General features: G+C 43.3%; 1 protein-coding gene across 1 annotated transcript in view; it reads right to left on the bottom strand.

Moving 5' to 3' along the window:
• Nucleotides 1–12,392: 12,392 nt before the first annotated feature.
• The window catches only part of PLCG2 (phospholipase C gamma 2), a 156,943-nt gene continuing 148,285 nt past the window's right edge, over nt 12,393–21,050 (bottom strand). Inside the window, 2 exon segments of the mRNA XM_019413075.2 lie at nt 12,393–12,731; nt 13,891–14,075. Of these exon segments, the coding sequence (XP_019268620.1) occupies nt 12,689–12,731; nt 13,891–14,075 (228 nt within the window). The 3' untranslated portion in view covers nt 12,393–12,688.

Below are 21,050 nucleotides of genomic sequence, written 5' to 3'. Positions count from 1 at the left end.
CTTCCTTTTGTCCATAGTATTTTTCTTTCTTTTTTAAAAAGTTTGTTTATTTTGAGAGAGAGGGAGAACACAGGAGGGGCAAAGAGAGAGAGAGAGAGAGAGAGAGAGAAAATCCCAAGCAGGCTCTGCACTGTCAGCTTGGAGCCTGATGTAGGGCTCGAACTCATGAACTGTGAGGTTGAACTAGGGAAGAGGTGAACAACATTAGGGAGAGATCAGGAACTTTCAGGGAGGCAGCCTGCAGCTGCAAATAGAGGCGGAAGAAGCTTTGAGGTTTGGAGGGAAAAAAAAAAAAAAGGATAAACACATTCCACACCTGCCTGGGCTATGTTGCATGCATGGAGTCTCACAAACTTTGTGACAAGGTCCCAATAAAAAGGGACAAAGTTCCTCAGTGGCTACCCAGTCGGGACGCCCCCTCACTCTTGAGAGCTTTATACTTTCCCTCAGTAAACTCTATCGCTGTACTCTCTCTTGTCCACAAGATTCATTCTTCGTCTCCGTGAAGGACCAGTGTCCTCCCACCTTCCTGTAACAAGATCATGACCTTAGCCAAAATCAAGAGTCAGTCGCTTAATGGACTGCGTGACCCAGGGGCTCCAGTTACATAGTACTTTTAATTTTGATGTTAAAATAATCCATCTTTTTGGCTGTTTTTTTTTTTTTTTTTGATAAGTGTTTGTGAAACTCCCAATGTGAAGGGAAAAAAAGTATTAAATTTTTTAAATGTTTATTTTTGAGAGACAGAGCAAGGGGGGGCAGGAGAGAGGGAAACACCGAATCCATAGCAGGTTCCAGGCTCTGAGCTGTCAGCACAGAGCCCGACATGGGGCTCAAACTCATGAACCATGAGATCATGACCTGAGCTGAAGTCGGAGGCTTAACCGATTCAGCCACCCAGGCGCCCCTCCATGTGACTTTTGAAAGAAGCTTATAAAGTTCTGTGAAAATGCTCCCTTCAGCTTTGTCTTCTCCCACAAACATAGGTGCTCCACTTGGAGCCACCTGCAGCCCTGCCCCTACCCAGGGTCCTTAGGGGCTGCTGACATATATCCTCCCTCCCTGGGTACTCAGAGGGCAGCGGGTGTACCTTCCATTAGATCCGTGAAGACTGGAGTGGGCAGTTGTAAATAAATGCCTGTGGCTTTTGATGTGAACCCTTAAAAAAATCCCAAGTACAAGTGGACCCCTAGGGTTCAAACTCAGGTTGTTCAAGGGTCAACTGTAGTTCTCTGAACGTCCCCCCAGCCCCCGCCCCCCCCCCCCCCCCCATGGCTTGGTCAATATTTGTAAATGTGCTTAAACAAAAGCTGTATTCTCTAGGTGCAAAGTTCAGAATGTTTGTAGGAGCATGTGTGTGCACTTGATCAACCTTGTGAACTTGTGTTCAGATCCTCTTTGTCCTTTGTTACCTTGAGCTATAGTGTTCTCAAGAGAGGACTTTTTCTCCCTAACTATAACTGTGACCTTGCTTTTCCTCCCCTAATCTGCTTTACACTTTTCAGAGCTATGTTGTGAGAAGCATCAAAGTTTTTGTCTATAGCAGTTTGTTGGGGGTAGTATTGTTACCATATACAATGTTACTGTTAGTGGTCCCTACCTTGCCCTGTAATTTATCTGATACTAACAAGGCTACTCCAGCTGTGTTTTTTATGAGAATTTGCCTGGTACATCTTTTTATATAACCTTGTTTTTCTTTTCTTGTTTTTGAAAATAAAATTGAAATGAAATGAGAGAATAATATATATTGATGCACAATAAACAAACCTTTTTAAAAATTTTTTGAAGAGTGGGGAAGAGTTTTATTCGAGCCCAAGTTAGGACAGCTTCCTGGGATACACAGTCTTCACAAAGAGTATGCTCCAGGGATCATTTGGTGTAGGGTTCTATATGTTTTTTTTTGGTTTTACACGAAGAGTTACAAATCATCATGAGGAAGGACATTTCAGAAAGTTACAGACTTTATCTTATGTTTTCATTGTGTGAAAGGCTGTACCACTTTAATCTTATGGGAACCAGGGAGGTTCGTGTGGGTGGTTTTTTAGCTTTATATTTGGAATGCTTTATTTTTGTTTATTATTATTCTTTAAGGAAGCAGATCTACAACCTGTGCTCTGAACAGAAATAGAGCCCATGCTTTGAGGTTTTGCTGAGTCATGTGGACTCTGGTAAATGTTAGAGCACAGCTTCCCTGGGCCCAGGAGCTGGGCTCACAAAGGTGAAAAGTTGAAAATTTCCTTTTTCATATAATGGTGTTTTCTCACTACCCAGAATTATTAGCTGCTAACATTCTGTACTATTGCTTTCAGTTTTCATCTCCCTTGGTCTCCCTCCCTCCCTCCCTCCTTCTGATTCCTCTCCCCTCCCCCACCCCATCCTTTTCCTGGCTCTCTCCCTTATTTTTCATCATTACTTATTCTTCTATTTAAGTGGTTAGCCATGTATCCAGTTTTGGTAGAGCAAGCGCACTTTTACATTTGTGCCAAACAGAGCAACACTTCCAGTGTTTCAAACAGAAATAAAATATATAACAGAGCTAAAACTTTGCTTGTCGCTGTCCTATCACCTTTGCCTTCCCCACTAACTCCCATCTTCATTTTGACTTTAAATTTTTTTTTAATTTAATGTTTATTTCGAGAGAGAGACAGAGCATGAGCAGGGGAGGCACAGAAAGAGAGAGGGAGACACAGAGTCTGAAGCAGGCTCCAGCCTCTGGTAGGTCAGCACAGAGCCTGATGCGGGGCTCGAACTCATGAACCGTCAAATTATGACCTGAGCCAAAATCAAGACACTCAACTGACTGAGCCACCCAGGCACCCTGTGGTGGGATTCTCGCACAGACAGTCAGGACACTGAGGCTTTTCTTGCCAGAAAGCAACTTTGTTTGTGCTGGCACTGCTCCTTGGGTTCTACCCAAAGAACTGAGCTCCAAAGGCCACGTGGTGTAGGGTTGTTTTTTTTAAATATATTTTCTACTTCTTTGTCTCCCGTATGTGGTAATACATACAAACATGCAGTCTGATTAAGTAGTCTCATGTTACAAGGTCGTGAGGGACGTTGTCGCGTAGGCGAATAGCCAGTTTACCCTGAGGTTTGTTTTTTTTCTTTTTCTTTCCTTGGGGAGGGGACCCTACCACAGCCCCTTGTCTTGACTTTTAGATGTTCCTTTCAGTCCATTTTTGTGCTTTTAACTATCCATCTGTACGTCTGCTACAAGCAGTGAAGAATCCTGTTCTGTGTGTAGTTTAAAAACTCCATTTAAAAGGTATCAGTGGATGTGCTTTGCTCTGCATTCTGCTTTCTTCAAACAATAGTGTTCAAATGTGTCCATGTTCTGTTTATGTGTTATACCCCATTCTGTTTCATCCGCTTATTCTAGCCCATCTTACAAATATCCTACGGTTTCCTGTGTGTCCTTCTAATTTCTGTTACTCCGTTTTGTTCTTTTGCTACATGCCCTTTTTTTTTCCTAATAAATTATCTTTTTCTTACTGGTTTGGAGGGATGGAGTCCTCTTGTGACTGAGGTTCTTTGTCAGTTGTGTTACTGCAAATACCGTCTTCTGTCCTGTGGCTGCCCTTTCTGCTTTTCTGATTGCATCTCCGGATGAACACGGGTCGTCAACTTCAGTGGAGACTAATTCAGTGGTCTTCCTTGAGGGTTGGTGCTTTGGCTGCTTTGCCAAAGCAGCTTTTCCCTCTCCAAGGCTGTGAATACCTTCTAGAAATGTTATTGTTTTATCTTTTACTTTTTTTAAAGTTTATTTACTTTGAGAGAGAGAGAGAGAGAGAGAGAGCACTCAAGCAGGGGAAGGGCAGAGAGAGAAGGAGAGAGAGAATCCCACGTAGGCCCTGCACTGTCAGTGCAGAGCCCGATTCGGGGCTCCATCCCCTGAACTGTGAGATCAGGACCTGAGCTGAAATCAAGAGTCCGATGCTCAACCGACCAAGCCACCCAGGCTCCTCTTATGCTTTACATTTTCATCTGTCGTCTTAATTAGACTTCATTTTTGTGTGTGGTATAAGGTGGGCGGGTCAGGTTTCATGTCCATTGGTGGTGCTAAATAAACTTGCTTAATCGATACAAACCTGGAAAAACTGGTTGATACCCATAGGCAGTGAGCACTTGAATCTCCACTGGACATAATTTGCATGGCTGTGGACAACATTCATCTGAGCTGCAATGCGACGTGTAGAGTCAGGTGACCTGACCATCTGATAGCCTGTGTCTGTATCGTCCTTTGAATTCTTAGAATCGGTAGCAACACTGGTTTCCTTGTTAATTTATGAGTTACATAAATTTTTGCCATGTGTTCATTTTATATTTTTATGAGAGTTCTATCAACAAAGGATACGTTAGCAGTTCTTTGACTTTGCTTTTTGCTACTCCTTGTTCATCTTCTAAAGACTTTTTTTAATGTTTATTTATTTTTGAGACAATGCGAGACACAGAGTGCAAGCAGTGGAGGGGCAGACAGAGGGAGACACAGAATCCGAAGCGGGCTGCGGGCTCTGAGCTGTCGGCACAGAGCCCGACGTGGGGCTCAAACTCACGAACTGTGAGATCATGACCTGAGCTGAAGTCGGCCGCTTAACCGACCGAGCCACTCAGGCGCCCCTCCTTGTTCATCTTCTAAATGCAGTGGAGGGAGGAGTCGTCATAGTGGAGAAGGAGGGGGCCTGAAGTTCCCTCGTCCCTCAAACACAGCAATATTGACTATTAGAATTTCAGGAATCTGGGCTGCAGAGTGACAGAAACATCTCTAGGGGCCCACGGGGACAACTTGGTGGGCCATAGGTGTGGGATTGCAAACTGGGAGAGATAAAATGTGTGGCATAGGCTCTGGGGGTGGGATCCTCTTCTGTGGAGGGACAAAAAGAAGAGAAAGAGAGGCTGTGGAAGTGTAGCACTGTATTTGTACAAGAGAAAAACCTCCCTGGGCCACGGACCTGAGAACGGAAAAAAATGGAGACAGAACCAATTTCTAGCTTGTTAAACGGCCTTAGGAGTGATGAATCAGGGTTGTGGGACTTACTCTGGACTGGGGCCTGGTAAAATCATGCCATCAAAGTCTTGCCGTGCTGATGTTACCTTATCTAGTTATTAGTTTGTTTGATGTCTTCCTCCACTAGAGTTAAGATTCATGAGGGAAGAGACCTTGTCTGTCCTTACGCCCCATTGTTTCTCAAGCGTGCCAATACCAGGAGGCACAGAGAACTCCCTTCACAGTCAACACAAACAGGCCAACACCATGACATATCATAGTGAAACTGGCAAAATACAAAGGTAAAGAGAGAATTCTGAAAGCAGCTAGGGACAAACGGGCCTTAACCTACAAGGGAGACACATAAGGGTAGTAGCAGACCTGTCCACTGAAAGTTGGCAGGCCAGAAGGGAGTGGCAAGAAATAGTCAATGTGCTGAATAGGAAAAATACGCAGCCAAGAATCCCTTATCCAGCAAGGCTGTCATTCAGAATAGAAAGAGAGATGAGAGTTTTCCCAGGCAAACAAAAATCAAGGAGTTCGTGACCACTAAACCAGCCCTGCAGGAGATCCTAAGGGGGGCTCTGTGAGTGGAACCCTGCAAGGGACCAGAGACATCACCACAAGCACGAGAAAGAATGAAACGTACAGATAACACAATGACCCTAAATCCGTATCTTTCAGTAATCACTCTGAATGAAAATGGACTAAATGCTCCAACCAAAATACATAGGGTATCAGAATGGATAGAAGACCAAGATCCATCTATATGCTGTCAACAAGAGACTCATTTTAGACCTGAGAACCCCTGCAGATTGAAAGTGAGGGGATGCAGAACCATCTATCGTGTTACTAGATGTCAGAAGAAAGCTGGAGCAGCCATACTTAAATCAAACGAGATTTTAAACCAAAGACTATAACAAGAGATGAAGAAGGGCATTATATCATAATTAAGGGGTCTATCCATCAAGAAGAACTAACAGTTGTAAATGTTTATGTCCCGACTTGAAAGAACCCAAATATATAAATCAGCTAATCACAAACATAAGCAATCTTAGTGATAACAATACAGTAATTGTAGGAGAATTTAATACTCACAGCAATGGACAGATCATCTAGGCAGAAAATCAATAAAGAAACAATGACCTTGAATGATACACCGGACCAGATGGACTTGACAGATATATTCAGAACTTTTCATCCAAAAGCAGCAGAATACACATTCTTCTCGAGTGCACACAGAACAATCTCAAAAATAGATCACATACTGAGTTGCAAAACAGCCCTCAATAAACATAAAAGAATTAAGGTCATACCATGCATATTTTCAGATCACAATGCTGTGAAACTTGAAACCAACCAGAAATCAAGAAAAATTTTGTAAAGCCTCCAAATGCATGAAGGTTAAAGAACATTCTGCTAAAGAATGAATGGGTCAACCAGGCAATTAAAGAAGAAATTAAAAAACATATGGAAGTAAATGACAATGAAAACACAACAGCCTAAACCAGCATTTGATCCTGTCAATAGATGCAGAAAAAGCCCAAACCCTTTGGGACGCAGCAAAAGAAAAACCAACAAATAATCCATTGAAGAAATGGGCAGAAGACATGAATAGACACTTTTCCAAAGAAGACATCCAGATAGCCAACAGGCACATGAAATGATGCTCAACGTCACTCCTCATCGAGGAAATACAAATCAAAACCACACTGAGATACCACCTCACGCCGGTCAGAGTAGCTAAATCAGGAGACTGTAGATGTTGGAGAGGATGTGGAGAAACGGGAACCCTCTTGCACTGTGGGTGGGAATGCAAACTGGTTTAGCCGCTCTGGAAAACAGTGTGGAGGTTCCTCAAAAAATTAAAAATAGCGCTCGTAGTCATAGGGTCATAGGGTAATTCTACTAGGAATTTATCCAAAGGATACAGGAGTTCTGATTTCTAGGGGCACATGTACCCCAATGTTTCTAGCAGCATTTTCAACAATAGCCAAATTATGGGAAGAGCCCACATGTCCATCACCTGATGAATGGATGAAGAAGATGTGGTTTATATATACAATGGAATACTACTTGGCAATGAGAAAGAATGAAATCTTGCCATTTGCAACAATGTGGATGGAACTGGAGGGTATTATGCTAAGTGAAATAAGTCAGTCAGAGAAAGATATTGTATGTGTCACTCATATGGAATCTGAGAAACTTAACAGCAGACAGGGAAGGGAAAGGAAAAAAATAGTTTCAAACAGAGAGGGAAGCAAACCATAAGAGATTCTTTACACAGAACAAACAGGGTTGATGGGGGGAGGGGAAAGGGGGAAATGGGTGATGGGCATTGAGGAGGGCCCTTGTTGGGATGAGCACTGGGTGTTGTCTGTAAGCAGTGAATCATGGGAATCTAGTCCCAAAACCAAGAGCACATTGTATACATTGTATGTTAGCTAGCTTAGCAATAAATTATACTTTAAAAATAAATGAATAAAAGTAGGCCAAATCAAAAGTTCTTTTAAAAAGAAAAAAAATGCAGGGGTTTGACATAGGCTGTTCTTAAGTTTTTGGATGAGTGTGACTAATGCAATCAGTGGCTAAGGGTTGGGAGTAGGACAATCTTAGGATATACAACATGGTGTCCTGTGCACCATGCATCCTTGGCAAGAAAATAGAATGACTGATAATCCTAACATGCCCTGTCATTTAGTTTAGAAGTACAGGTGCTCATACAGGTGCTCACTGTCCCTTTAACACCAAATATTCTTCCAAAGACTGACTGGTCTTGTATAAACTTGGGTTTTTACATGGAGTGATTTTTTGCTGTAAGGAAGATAGATCAGTAACCTAGAGAAAAGTGTAACAGGTTAGAAAAACACATTTTAAAAAATGATCATTGTACCTATCTCATGGCTGAAGTGTTTACTGTATTATAGGGGAGGAGAAAAGTGAATAGAATTAAGAAAAAAAAAAAAAAAAGGTCCTGAGCAGATTGCTGTATTCACTTAGACCAAATTTTTATTTTTTAAAAATGCAATACAGCCATTTAATTTTCACATTAACAATAGCCAGTATTTGCGTGACTCATTCACATGATTTTTTATGTACACACAAGTACACTGTTTATATAAAAAATAAATTATGCTTTAATAATGAAAAACAAGTTTACAAATGTAGCTTTTAAAAGCCTATTGGAAAATAAGAAATGTGGAAATTTCTGAGAGACAGGGTCACTGAAGCAGGGTCTCTTTGAGCAGAAAATATTTCAGAAAGGAAAGGGCCTGAGACAAATCTTTAAATGTTTTTCAAATGCCAGTTTTGTCATTCTGCGTATTTCTTAATCTATTTAACTTTCCTTTGGCCAGGGTGTGGCTTTTTAGGATTGTCTGAAAAAAGTTAGCGGTCACCCAAGTTGAAAGTTAACTTCATTCACTTAAAAGTTAAAAGGACTAAGGCCCCCTTTAGCCATCCTTCTTCGTTCTAAGTGCAATGTGTCATTTAGTGGCCTTAGATCAAGCATCTTAAAATTGATGGCTCAGAGACCGCTCCAGTGAATTTTGTAAATCTGAGTATCCCCCTGCACATTTCTACACTGTTGGCTAAAATTGTCCGTCATAAATAGTTGGAAAGGATCTAAGTTGCCAATGGATTGTAGATACTGCATCTTTACATAAAATGGTTACATTCCTCTAAGTTTAGAGGCTCTAAATATAGTAGTTGATAGGTACTGTCACCCGTTCAAAAAATCACATGAATAAGGCAATTTTTAACGGTAGGAAACACCATACTTTTTACTCCTTGAATTTGCATTTTTATTCTATTTCCCTTCAACATTTAAAAAAATTTTTTTTAATTTTTTTTTTTTTTTTTTACTTATTTTGAGACAGAGACAGAGCATGAACAGGGGAGGGGCAGAGAGAGAGGGAGACACAGAATGGGAAGCAGGCCCCAGGCTCCGAGCCATCAGCCCAGAGCCCAACGCGGAGCTCGAACCCACGGACAGCGAGATCGTGACCTGAGCTAAAGTTGGACGCTTTACTGACTGAGCCACCCAGGCACCCCTCAACATTTTAGCCTAATGAGACATACACGTAAACATACGTATACTTTTTTTTAAAGTAGGCTTCAGTAGGCTTCATGCCCAGCACAGAACCTAATGCGGGCTTGAACTTGTGACCCTGATGATATCAAGACCTGAGCTGAGATCAAGAGTTGGATGCTTAACCGACTGAGCACCTGGGCTCCCCTAATGATTTCTGTCTTTTTATGTTGGTTGTTTGCATATTTGTAACAAAGTTAGATAATATCCTATAGTCATAAAGCTCTGTGTATTTGAAACTTTCTTTTGGATTGAACTTGATCAATAAACGTACAAATTTTAGTAAATTATTACACTTAGTAAAATTTCATTGGCAATGTATCACTTAATGTTAAAAGCTTTGCCCCCCACCCCTGAGTCATTTCGTTGCTGCATAGATGAGTGTTAGTTACCTTTGTTAGAATGGCCACAATATCCATTCTGTTCCCCCTTACCAATTTTATATATGGAAGTGGTGGCGATCCTTTTTTGCATAGATAAGGAGACAGGGAACAGAAGGAGATTTGCGATAGCATGATAGCTGAATTCTTCCAAGTCCTTCGGAATTACATGCGAAAATACCGAAGAAATCTTGGGTGTTCCTTTAAATTTATTGAAATGAAAGAATTGAGAGCCACCCGAATCACAGACGGATTTGTACCCTATTGTTAAGAAGCTTTCACTTTCCGAACACTCGTATTTTGAATTTTCTACCTTGAGTCGTGCTCTCCCGTTTAAGATTGTGGGGAAAGAGGTTTTCTTTTGTGAGGAGAGAAAAAGGCATCTTCTGAGTCAGATGAGTCATAAGAGCAGAATAGGAAGGTAAGGATCTGACAATTGATCCCCTCAAACTATTTGAGCCTGTGTATGTCTTGGAAAGCTTGGTAGACATTTGGGGGGTAAGGCGAGCCCAGTGTCAAGACCATTGGCCTTGGGGGCTTAAATTTAGATTTTATTTCACTAAGTCTTTAAAGTACATCAATTATTAGATTCTGTCGCCGGCTGCCTTTTAGATGGCCCTCAAATGTGTTGCACTTTGCATTAGCTCCCATGAAATATCCCTTCGCAAAAGGGCTCGGAGATCTAATTTGGGAAGTGTGATATTCTCCACCCCTCTTAACTGTGCACGCTAGAATATCCAGGTTTCGCAGCAGAGAAATGATTTAACTTCGTACCGCCTGAGCGTCCCCAGCTCTAATGATGTAACCAGCATATCCCCCCTTTATCTTTCCACGCAACAGAAGTGCCACTCTAAGTAAACGATAAACCCAGAGACATGGTCAAGCAACAGCACACGTGCGCACTCGTGGTTCGGGTCTGTCCTGCTGCTGCTGTCTCTCCGGATGCTCCTGTCGCTGCTCTGCTCAGCCTGCACTGGCTGTACTGACTCCATGACCGGCCAGCCCCAGTCTCGGCTGGATAATTTATACTTAGATTATGTGGCATCTGGGCAGACGAGGGGAAGAGCAGTGATGTCACCTGTGCCCTTCCCTTCTCTGTGTCTTTCCTGTGAGAATCCTAGTATCGCCTCTCTCAGTGAGATTTATGTGTTACTCAGTTAAGGAAAGAATGGGGAAGCCAAAGCAAATGCTCTCTAATGGTGCATCCAAGTCATGGTAGTGCCTAGGAGGAGACGGTTTGATGCTGGGAAAGAGTTCTTCCCAGCATCGTTTATAGCATATCCCTCACTTCACGTGGCTGCTGTCTCTCTCTGGGTGTGGCTGGCTATGGATTTTACCCGGCAGCAGCTGAAAAGATGCTTTGTTTCTTCCTTCTGGGCCGCCCGGTCTTCATTTCTTTGACGCACTAGCAGAAAAGCCATTTTAAGCAGAATGGGGATCTAGACTTTAAACTGGAGTGAAGTGGAAAGGTTTATGTCTTTTACTCACCCCCGAGCTAAAAAAGGGGGACATGATGGAGGCACAAGGGACCTAGAGGTAGGGGTAGGGGTGCGATAATTAGGCTCCAGTGGCCACCTGGCCAATGGCTCACGGAGAAAGGTTACAGGGTCTGAAAATTCCTACCCTGTAGCACTGAGCTCAGTGCCTTTGCAACTCGCCTTTATTCAACGTTGCTTGGACCATTTGCCACCATCAGGAATATTCTCCGCTCAGTTGCTGACTGCCAAATAATTCGGCAACTCCAGTTGGAGGAATCACGGGGTCGTGTTGCAAGATAACCGCCCCACCCCTTCAGACTGCTGTCACCTATGCTCCTGGCTTCGGGGAAGGTACAACGTATGTCTTTGAGGAGCTCACGGAGATGTTGCATGCGAGCAGTCACCATGGCTTTCCCCCCACCTCTAGAAATTTTTTTTTTACATTGTAGCCCTGACCTTGGGGACAGTGCTTGGTACACTGAAGTGCTGAAAAGCTTTTGTGGGATGAAGGCATAGGGTCTTTTGATGAGACAGAGCCTGGCCGGTTTTAATGTACTTCCCAGCAAGAATACGTGCCTGCTGAGCCTGAATGGGCTTCAAGGACCCAGCTCCAACCTGTAAATCCACCAGGCTCACTGCTCCTGTGTCCTCTCCTGACACCTTATTCTTTCCTTGCAATTACCCTTCGCCCCAGTCTGACCAAGTTGTGACTTGACTGAGTCATACCGTCCACCTCAACACTATCTTTGACTTTAAAATGTCGTATTAAATCATCACACTGTACAAATCATTCGATTGTCTATCAAGATGTAGAGGAGTGTCTTCGTGTCCCAGGTGGGTCTGCCTCTTTGGGGATGACTGTGTGTAGGATTTTCTGTAGTTTCCTACAGCTTAAGATTTAGCTCGTGGCTCCACAAAGCGGAACAACACAGAGAGCTGAATTCTGATCACCTGTTAAAATCCGTAGCCCATGGAGATGTGCAACCAGCTCGGGAGTGGGCAGAGCAGGGGTGAGTAAGAAGCCGGCCGAGCCTCCAGTGGGTCTCTGGTCTCTCCATCAGACTTTCTAAATCAAAGGGGCCCCCACCCTGGTAACGCCAGTCCCAGAGCAAGTTTCCACCGCGGACTGGAGCTTGTTCTAACGAACAGAGACCGCACGCCCCAGCCACCTCTCCGGTACGGCAGCGGGCCTGTCGCGAGCACTGCGGCTTTGGTGCTGAGCTGAGTCAGCTGACCTGGGGCAGAGAAGCCGGGCAGAGGTGCAGCGGGGCGAGGGCCACTCGTGGGGCCCAGGGGAAGGCCGAACCGTTTGCCTTTTAGTTACAATCCTTTTCCGAATCTAATTAATTCGTTCCTTACGTATCGGGCTCATCTTCCTCGGAAGTCAATTACTTGGGTCCTTAGAGGCTGGAACAAGGGTCCTGCTCACTGTACAGGTTGAGCACAGAAGGTCTAACGGATCAAGATTTTCACCGCTTTTATTCAAGGAGGTTGGGAACACGAGAGGCCAAAAAACGAGGAAACACGTTTTTATGATCCTCTATAGAAAATATAAGTTAAGAAATTGTCCAAGATGAAGAAAGGAGCAGGAAGTCACCCCACCCAGCTCATGCCAGGTGGGTCTTCAAAAGTGTCCTCTTGACTCCAGGCTTGACGAGACATCACAGACTAGCAAGTCCCCGGGGTCTGAAGAGAGGACATTCTCCTACACGTGAGCACACACGGGCACGACACCCTTACACGCGTTCCCCAGCGTCTATGAGTAAAACCTACTGTTGCTAACTCTCTTCTCTCTTAACCTGAAACAAAACAGATTTCACAGTCATCTGTTAGGCTTAGATACAGGCCATGTGTGGAACAGTGTAACCTTTGTCCACGCCCTGCAGGGCATCCATGGCCTGATGGAACAGGGCTGAGAGGGGGAGTTGGGGGAGAGAGGGAGAGGGGGGAGAGAGGGGACGGGAGCGGGGAGAGGGGGACGGGAGGGGAGGGGAGAGAGGGGAGGGGGGACTGGGGGAGAGAGGGGGGATAGGGGGACTGGGGGGAGAGAGGGGGAGGGGAGAGGGGAGGGCGGACTGGGGGAGAGAGGCGGGGAGAGGGGGACTGGGGGGAAAAAGGGAGGAGGGGGAGGGGGAGAGGGGCCTCCCGGCAAGACAGGAACGTCTCTAAAACTGGCCTTCCTCACTAGCATTGTGCTGGGGCCGCAGTGCTGGTGGAGTAACAAATATGGGGAAGGAGTCTGTGCGCTGGTTCCCCTTAGGGGCTGTTCCTGGCACTTGCTTCTGGATGGTTCTCTGTTGAGCAGGACTGTCAGGCACACTGCAGGACACTAGGCACACCTGGCCGCCTCCCAGCCCATCTGTAGCACAACCCAAAGCCTCCCCTGGGGATGGGGGTGGGGTTCTGCCCCAGTGCAGAACCAGTGGACGGTGCGAACTTCATAAGGTTCTTTATTTAGAAGGTAGTGGTCATAGTTAATTTTCACTATTAGAGCGACGTCTCCTCCTAGTGGTGACAATTTGACTTAGGGAAGGTGCAGAGGCATAAGATAATTACTATAAGTGAATTTATACGGCAAAGATCCGGAGGGTGGAGGGACGAAAGGATTTCTTTCTTCCTTTCTTTCTTTTTTTGAATGTCTATTTATTCTATGAGAGCGTGCGAGTGGGAGAGGGGCGGAGAGAGAGGGAGACACAGCATCTGAAGCAGGCTCCAGGATCCCCAGAGCTGTCAGCACAGAGCCCGACGTGGAGCTCGCACGAACCATCACGATCTGAGCCGAAGTGGGAGCTTCACCACTTAACCGCTTAACCACTTAACTGACTGAGCCACCCAGGCGCCCCCAAAGAGATTTCTAAAGGTGGGGGTGGGAGGGGGCTTTCCTGAAGCCTGACACCCCCCCCCCCCCCCCCCGCCGCGTGCCCTGGGGATGTGCGGGTGGGGGAGCGGCTGGCCTACCTCCGGTTGCACTTCTCCTGGTACAGCTGGAGCTGGTTCTCGTTGACGTTGAACTCTTTCACGAGGGCATCCCGGTTGGCATTGCGCAGATTCTGGTGCGTGTCGTACAGGAACAGCTGGTTGTTCAGCTCTTCCTGCCGCCTTCGCAGCTGGCGGCAGGAGGAGTAGAGTTCCTCTTCACTCTCCTGGAGGGAAGGAGCACATAGCGATGGGGTGGGGCTCCGCATCTTAATAGAGGGCCGAGAGGGAGCAGGAGGCACAGAAGGTCTGCAGCTGGGATTATCCCAGAAAAACACAGGGCCCATTTTCACCAAAGACAAAACTCACAATCATTTATTCCAGTGGAAGCAAGCAGTTTGAAAAACGCTTGTTCACGAGGAAGGGTGGCTTTGCTGTGAAACTCGGAGTAGTAACTTACACTGGCCCCCCATCCCAGGGCAGGTACATCTGTGCGTTCTGCATGGCCTCCTGGTCCCTACCTGAACGCAAAGGGTCCGAGTTGCTGCGTGCCTAACGTGGAACACAGCAGGGAAGGGGGAGAGCCGCCTAAGGGAAGCGGGAGCCAGCACATCACTGAAGCCCTTAAAAAGCAAGGTCACACACTACAACACAGAGGAACCCTGAAAACGTTAAAGAAGCCGGTTCCAAAAGACCACAGCCCTTGATTCCATTTATATGAAGTGTCCGGAATGGGTAAATTCATAGAGACAGAAAAGGGGTGGTTGCCTGGTGGTTTTTGGGGGTGATGACAGTGTTCTAAAGTTGATCGTGGTGACGGTTGCACAACTCTGTGAATATAGCAAAAATCAGGGTATTGTCCATCTTAAATGGGTGAATTATATGGTATATGAATCATACCTCAAAGCTGTTATCCTTGCCCCCCACCCCCAGAAAACCAAGACAGAACATAGGTTATGCCCCCCCCCCCCCCGGGGATGGCATGTGACTCAGGTCTAGCCAGTAACAATGTCTCATTCCCTCTGCCCACCACCTGTGAGCATGTGACCCAAGCCAGGCCAATTAGAAGCATCCATTGGACTGTGGTTGGTGCTCTTGGTAAAAAACAAAACAAAACAAAAACATAAATAAACCAAAAACCAAAACTTTCCCTTCTTGGGGATCAGCTGAAAGAGTGGTGAATGTTTCCAGTGGCTACTGACTCCTTTGCTATGACACACAGAAAGTTGGGAATGAAGTCAAAAGAGAGGGAAACAGAGTTATTGCATTAGCACCTGGATCCAGCCATGACTGAAGCAAGGTCTTCCCTTAAACTTGGCAGTTTTCTTACCCAAAACGTTCCCTCCATTATGCGAAGAAAAAAACTTGTAACAGGAAGGAGTTTGGATTTCAGCATGGGAGAAAGAGGATGTTTTACTTCACTGATTTTTAATTTAAAATTTTAATTTAAATACGTATTTGACCTACAATATTATATTAGTTTCAGTTGTACAACATAGTGATTTGGCAAGTATACGCATTAGGAAATGCTTACCACAGTAAGTGTAGTTACCATCTGTCCCCATACAAAGTTATTTCAATATTGACTACATTTACTATGCTGTTCTTCTCATCCCCATGACTTTTAACTGGAAACGCGTACTCTTAATCTTCCGCTGTTCTGCCCATCTCCGACTCCCTCCCCACCCCCCACCTGCTGGCAGCTACCAGTTCTGTATACTTGAGTCTATTTCTATTTTGTTCGGTTGGTTTGGTTTTTTAGACTCTACATCTAAGCGACCTCACATAGTATTTGTCATTCTCTAACTTAGTTCATGTAACATGATACCCTCTAGGTCCAGCCATGTTGCTGCACATGGCAAGATGTCATTCTTTTTTATGGCTCAGTACTATTCCATTCTACATATACCATATTTTCTTTATCCATTCATCTATCCGTAGATGATACTTAGGCTGCTTCCATATCTTGGTTCTTGTAAATAAGGCTACAATAAACACAGGGGTGCATAGATCTTTTTCAATTAATGTTTTCATCTTCTTTGGATGAATACCAAGAAGTGGGATTACTGGATGGTATTTTTTTTTAAATTTTTTGAGGAACGTCTATACTGTTTCCACAGTGGCTGCACCAGTTTGCATTCCTACCAACACGGTCTGAGGCTTTCTTCTTCTCCAAACTCTTGCCAACATGTGCTCCTTCTGTTTTTTGATACTAGTCATTCATTCTGACAGGTGTGAGGTGGTATCTCGTTACAGTGTTGACTTGCATTTCCCTGCTTAGCGATGTTGGGCATCTTTTCATGTGTCTGTTGGCCCTCTGCATGTCTTCTTCAGAAAAGTGTCTGTACAGGTCCTCTGCCCATTTTTTAATGAGGCTGTTTTTTGCCGTTGAGTTGTATGAATTCAGGGGTTGCCTTTCGAGTTTTTTAATTTCCTTAGCTGTGCAAAAGCTTTTTAGTTTGATGTAGTCCCGCTTGTTTATTTTTGCTTTTGTTTTCCTTGCCTGAGTAGACAGATCCAGAAAAAATAGCACTAAGGCCCACGACCAAAGAGTTTACTGCCTGGAGTTTAGGGGTTTTACGGTTTCAAGTCTTATATTTAGGTCTTTAGTTCATTTTCAGTTTATTTTTGTGTATCGTGTAAGGAAGTAGTCCAGTTTTAACACGTGTACTGAAAAGACTTTATCTTCCCCATTGTATATCATTGCCTATTGTGTCATAGGTTAATTGACCATAAAAGTGTGGTTTTATTTCTGGTTTCTCCATTCTGTTCTGTTGATCTTTGTGTCTGCTTTTGTGCCAGTACCGTACTGTTTTGATTATTGTAGCTTTGCGGTAGATCTTGAGATCTGGGATTGTGGTACCTTCACCTTCGTTCTTTCTCAGGACTGCTTTCGCTATTCAGGGTCCTTTGCGGTTCCATACAACTTTCTAGTTCTTGTGAAAAATGCTGTTGGCATTTTGATAGGGATTGCACTGAACATGTAGATTGCCTTGGGTAGTACGGCCATTTTAACAGTATTCTTCCAATCTGAGTGTGGTGTAACTGTCCATCTAATTGTGTCATCTTCAGTTTCTTTCATCATTGTCTTACTCTTTCAGCATAGAGGTCTTTCACCTCCTTGGTTACATTTATTTCTGGATATTTTATTCTTTATGATGTAATTGCAAATAGGATGTTTTCTTAATTTCCCTTTTGTTAGTTTGCTATTGGTATATAGAAACACCACAGATTTCTATATATTAATTTTGTATCTTGCAACTTAACTCATTTATTCTAATGGGTTTTCTTTTGGTGGAGTTTCTAGGATTTTCTATATATAGTATCATGCCATCTGCAAAGCTGTACTTCTCCCTTAGCAATCTGGATGCCTTTTCTTTTTTTTTTTTTTTTTTTAAGAGAGAGCAAGAATAAGCAGGGGAGAGGGGTAGAGGGAGAAAGAGACAGAATCCCAAGCAGGCTCCATGCTCAGTGCGGAGCCTGATGTGGGGCTCGATCCCACGACCCCAGGGTCAGGACCCAGGATGAAATCCAGAGTGGGACGCTCAACCGACTGAGCCACCCAGGCACCCCTAACACAGATGCCTTTTATTTTCTTGTCTCATTGCTGTGGCTAGGACTTCCAGTACTGTGTTGTGTAAGAGTCGACACCCTTGTCTTATTCCTGATCTTAGAGGAAAAGCTTTTAGCTTTTCACTGTGGAGTATGATGTTAGTTGTGGGTTTGTATAGATGGCTTTTATTATGTTGAGGTACATATGTTCCCTCTAGACCCACTTTGTTGAGAGTTTTTGTAATTAATGGGTGTTGAATTTTGTCAAATACTTTTTATGTATCAAGATAATATTTTTATCCTTCATTTTATTAATGTGATGTATTACTTTGATTGATTTGTGGATAATTTGTGAATTACCTTGCATCGCTGAAATAAATCCCACTTGGTGGTGAATGGTGCTTTTAATGTATTGTTGAATTCAGTTTTATAATATTTTGTTGAAGATTTTGCATCTATGTTCCTCAGGGATATTGGTGTGTAATTTCCTTTGTGTGTGTGTGTGTGTGTGTGTGTGTGTGTGTGTGTGTGTCTGGTTTTGGTATCAAGATAATTAATGCTGGCTTCATAGAAGGAATTTTGAAGCATTACTTCCTCTTCTATTTTTGGAATAGTTTGAGAAGGATAGGTTACTACTCTTTTTTAAATGTTTGGTAGAATTCACCTGTGAAGCCATCTGGTCCTGAGCTTTTGTTTGTTGTGAGTTTTTGGATTGTTGATTCAACTTCATTAAAAGGAATCAGTCTATTGTCTATTGTTTTCTTATTCAGTCTCGGAAGATTGTATGTTTCTAGGAATTTATTCGTTTCTTCTAGGTTGTGCAATTTGTTGGTGTATAATTTTTGGTAGTAGCCTCTTATAATCCTTTATCTCTCTGTGGTGTCCATTATAACATTCCCTCTCTGATTTTGAGTCTTCTTTTATTCTTGAGGTATCTGGCTAAAGGCTTATCAATTTTATCTTTTCAAAGAAACAGGCCTTAGTTTCACTGATCGATTTTTGTAGTCTTTATGTCTTACTCTGATCTTTATTATTTCTTTCTTTCTATCAACTTTGGGCTTTGTGTTTTGTTCTTTTTCTAGTTCCTTTAGGTATAAGTTTAGACTGAGATTTTTGTGTGTCTTGAGGTAGAGGCTTGTATTGGCATAAATTTCCCTCTTAGAACTGCTTTTGCTAAATCCCAAAGATTTTGAACTGTTGTGTTTCCGTCTTCATTTGTCTCAAGGTGTTTTCGGATTTCCTCTTTGATTTCTTTGTTGACCCACTGGTTATTTAGTTTCCATGTGGTTGTGTTTATTCCAGGTTTTTTTTCTTCTTATAACTGATTTCTAGTTTCATACTATTGTGGTCAGAAAAGATGTTGGAGGGATGCATGGGTGGCTAAGTTGGTTGAGCATTCAACTTCAATAAATTACCTTTTTTTTTTAGAGTTTTTTTTTTTAATGTTTTTATTTATTTTTGAGTCAGAGAGACACAGAGCATGAGCAGGGGAGGGGCAGAGATAGGGACACAGAATCTGAAGCGGGCCCCAGGCTCTGAGCTGTCAGCACAGAGCCCGACACGGGGCTCGAACTCACGGAGTGTGAGATCATGACCTGAGCTGAAGTTGGACACTTAACCGACTGAGCCACCCAGGCGCCCCGAGCATTCAACTTCAGCTCAGGTCCTGGTCTCACAGCTCATGGTTTTGAGCCCTGCGCTGGGTATTCTGTATCTCCCTCCCTCTTCTCTGCCCCTCCCCTGCTCATGCTCTGTCTCCCAAAAATAAACCAAAAGAAAGAGAGAGAGAGAAAAGAACAAATGTTGGATATGATTTCAGTTTTCTTAAATTTATTGTGACTTGTTTTATGGCGCAAAATGTGATGTATCCTGAAGATTGTTCCATGCCCCTGAAATGAATGTGTATTATGCTGGTTGTGGATGGAATGTTCTGTATATGTTAAGTCCATCTGGTCTAATGTGTCACTCAAAGCCACTGTTTCCTCTCTCTTTTTATGTCTGGATAATCCGTTGATTTAGGTGGTGTTTTAAAGTTCCTTACTGTTATTTTATTGTTCATTTCTCCTTTTATGTCTGTTAATACCTGCTTTATGTATTGAGGTTGTCCAATGTTCGGTGCATAGATGTTTATAACTGTTATGTCCTCTTGTTGGATTGATCCTCTGATCATTATATAATGCCCTTCTTTGTCTTGTTAGTCTATTTTTTTTTTTAGAAGTATTGCTATTGCAGTTTTTTTTTTTTCACTTCCATTTGCCTGGAGTATCTTTTTCATTCCCTTAACTTTGTGTGTGTCATTACATCTGAAGTGAGTCTTCTGTAGGCAGCATAAAAGATGGATCTTTTTTGGGGGTGACTGGGTGGCTCAGTCGGTTAAGCATCTGACTTCAGCTCAGGTCATGACTTGATGGTTTATGAGTTCCAGCCCCGGGTCGAGCTCTGTGCTGACAGCTCAGAGCCTGGAGCCTGCTTCTGATTCTGTGGCTCCTCCTCTCTCTGCCCCTCCCATGCTCATGCTCTGTCTCTGAATAATAAATAAATGTTAAAAAAATTTTTTTTAAGATCTTTTTTTTTAAATCAATTCATTCACCCTATATCTTTTTAAAAAATGGTTATTTATTTTGGGAGAGAGAAAGAGACAGAGAATCCCAAGGAGGCTCCACTCTGTCAGCACAGAACCTGACATAGGGCTCAATTTCATGAACTGTGAGATTATGACCTGAGCCAAAATCAAGAGTTGGATGCTTAACAGACTGAGTCCCACAGGCACCCCTCCTATGTCTTTTGATTAGAACATTTAGTCCATTTACATTTAAAGTAATTATTGATAAGTAAGTACTTATTGCCATCTTGTTAATTGTTTTCTGATTGTTTTTAGAATTCTTCTCGTTCCTGGGGTGCCTGGGTGGCTCAGTCGGTTAAGCATCTGACTTCCGCTCAGGTCATGATCTCACGGTTCGTGGGTTCGAGCCCCGCGTCGGGCTCTGTGCTGACAGCTCAGAGCCTGGAGCCTGTTTCAGATTCTATGTCTCCCTCTTTCTCTGACCCTCCCCTGTTCATGTTCTCTCTCTCTCTGTCTCAAAAATAAATGTTAAAAAAAAAAAATTAAAAAAAAAAAAAGAATTCTTCTCGTTCCTTCTTTTCTTGCTCTCTTTGTAATTTGATGACTTTCTTTAGTATTATGCTTGAATTCCTTTCTTTTTTGTGTATGTTATAGGTTTTTGATTTGTGATTACCATGAGGTTCACATATGCATCCTGTCTATATAGCAGTCTATATTAAATTGGTGATCTCTTAAGTTCAAACCAAAGTTTGAACAGTCTAAAACTCCACATCTTATGTATATGACATATTTTACATTTTTTTAAATGTTTATTTTGAGAGAGTGCATGTGAGTAGGGGAGAGGACTACAGGGAGGGAGGGAAGGATGGGTGCGCGGGGCGGGGTGGGGAGAGAGAGAAAGAATCTTAAACAGGCTTCATGCTGTCAGCACAGAGCCCGACATAGGCCTCAATCTTACAAATGTGAGATCATGACCTATGCCAGAATCCAGAGTTGGATGCTTAACCAGCTGAGCCACCCAGGTGCCACCATTTTACATCTTTTTATTTTGTGTGTCCCTTAACTAATTTTTTTTTATATATAATTG

This window comes from Panthera pardus, unplaced genomic scaffold, assembly GCF_024362965.1.
Source record: "Panthera pardus isolate Hobbes unplaced genomic scaffold, ASM2436296v1 HiC_scaffold_19, whole genome shotgun sequence".
Classification (NCBI taxonomy): Eukaryota; Metazoa; Chordata; class Mammalia; order Carnivora; family Felidae; genus Panthera; species Panthera pardus.
Note: the sequence above shows the minus strand (reverse complement) of the source record. Positions and strands in the feature narration are given on the sequence as shown.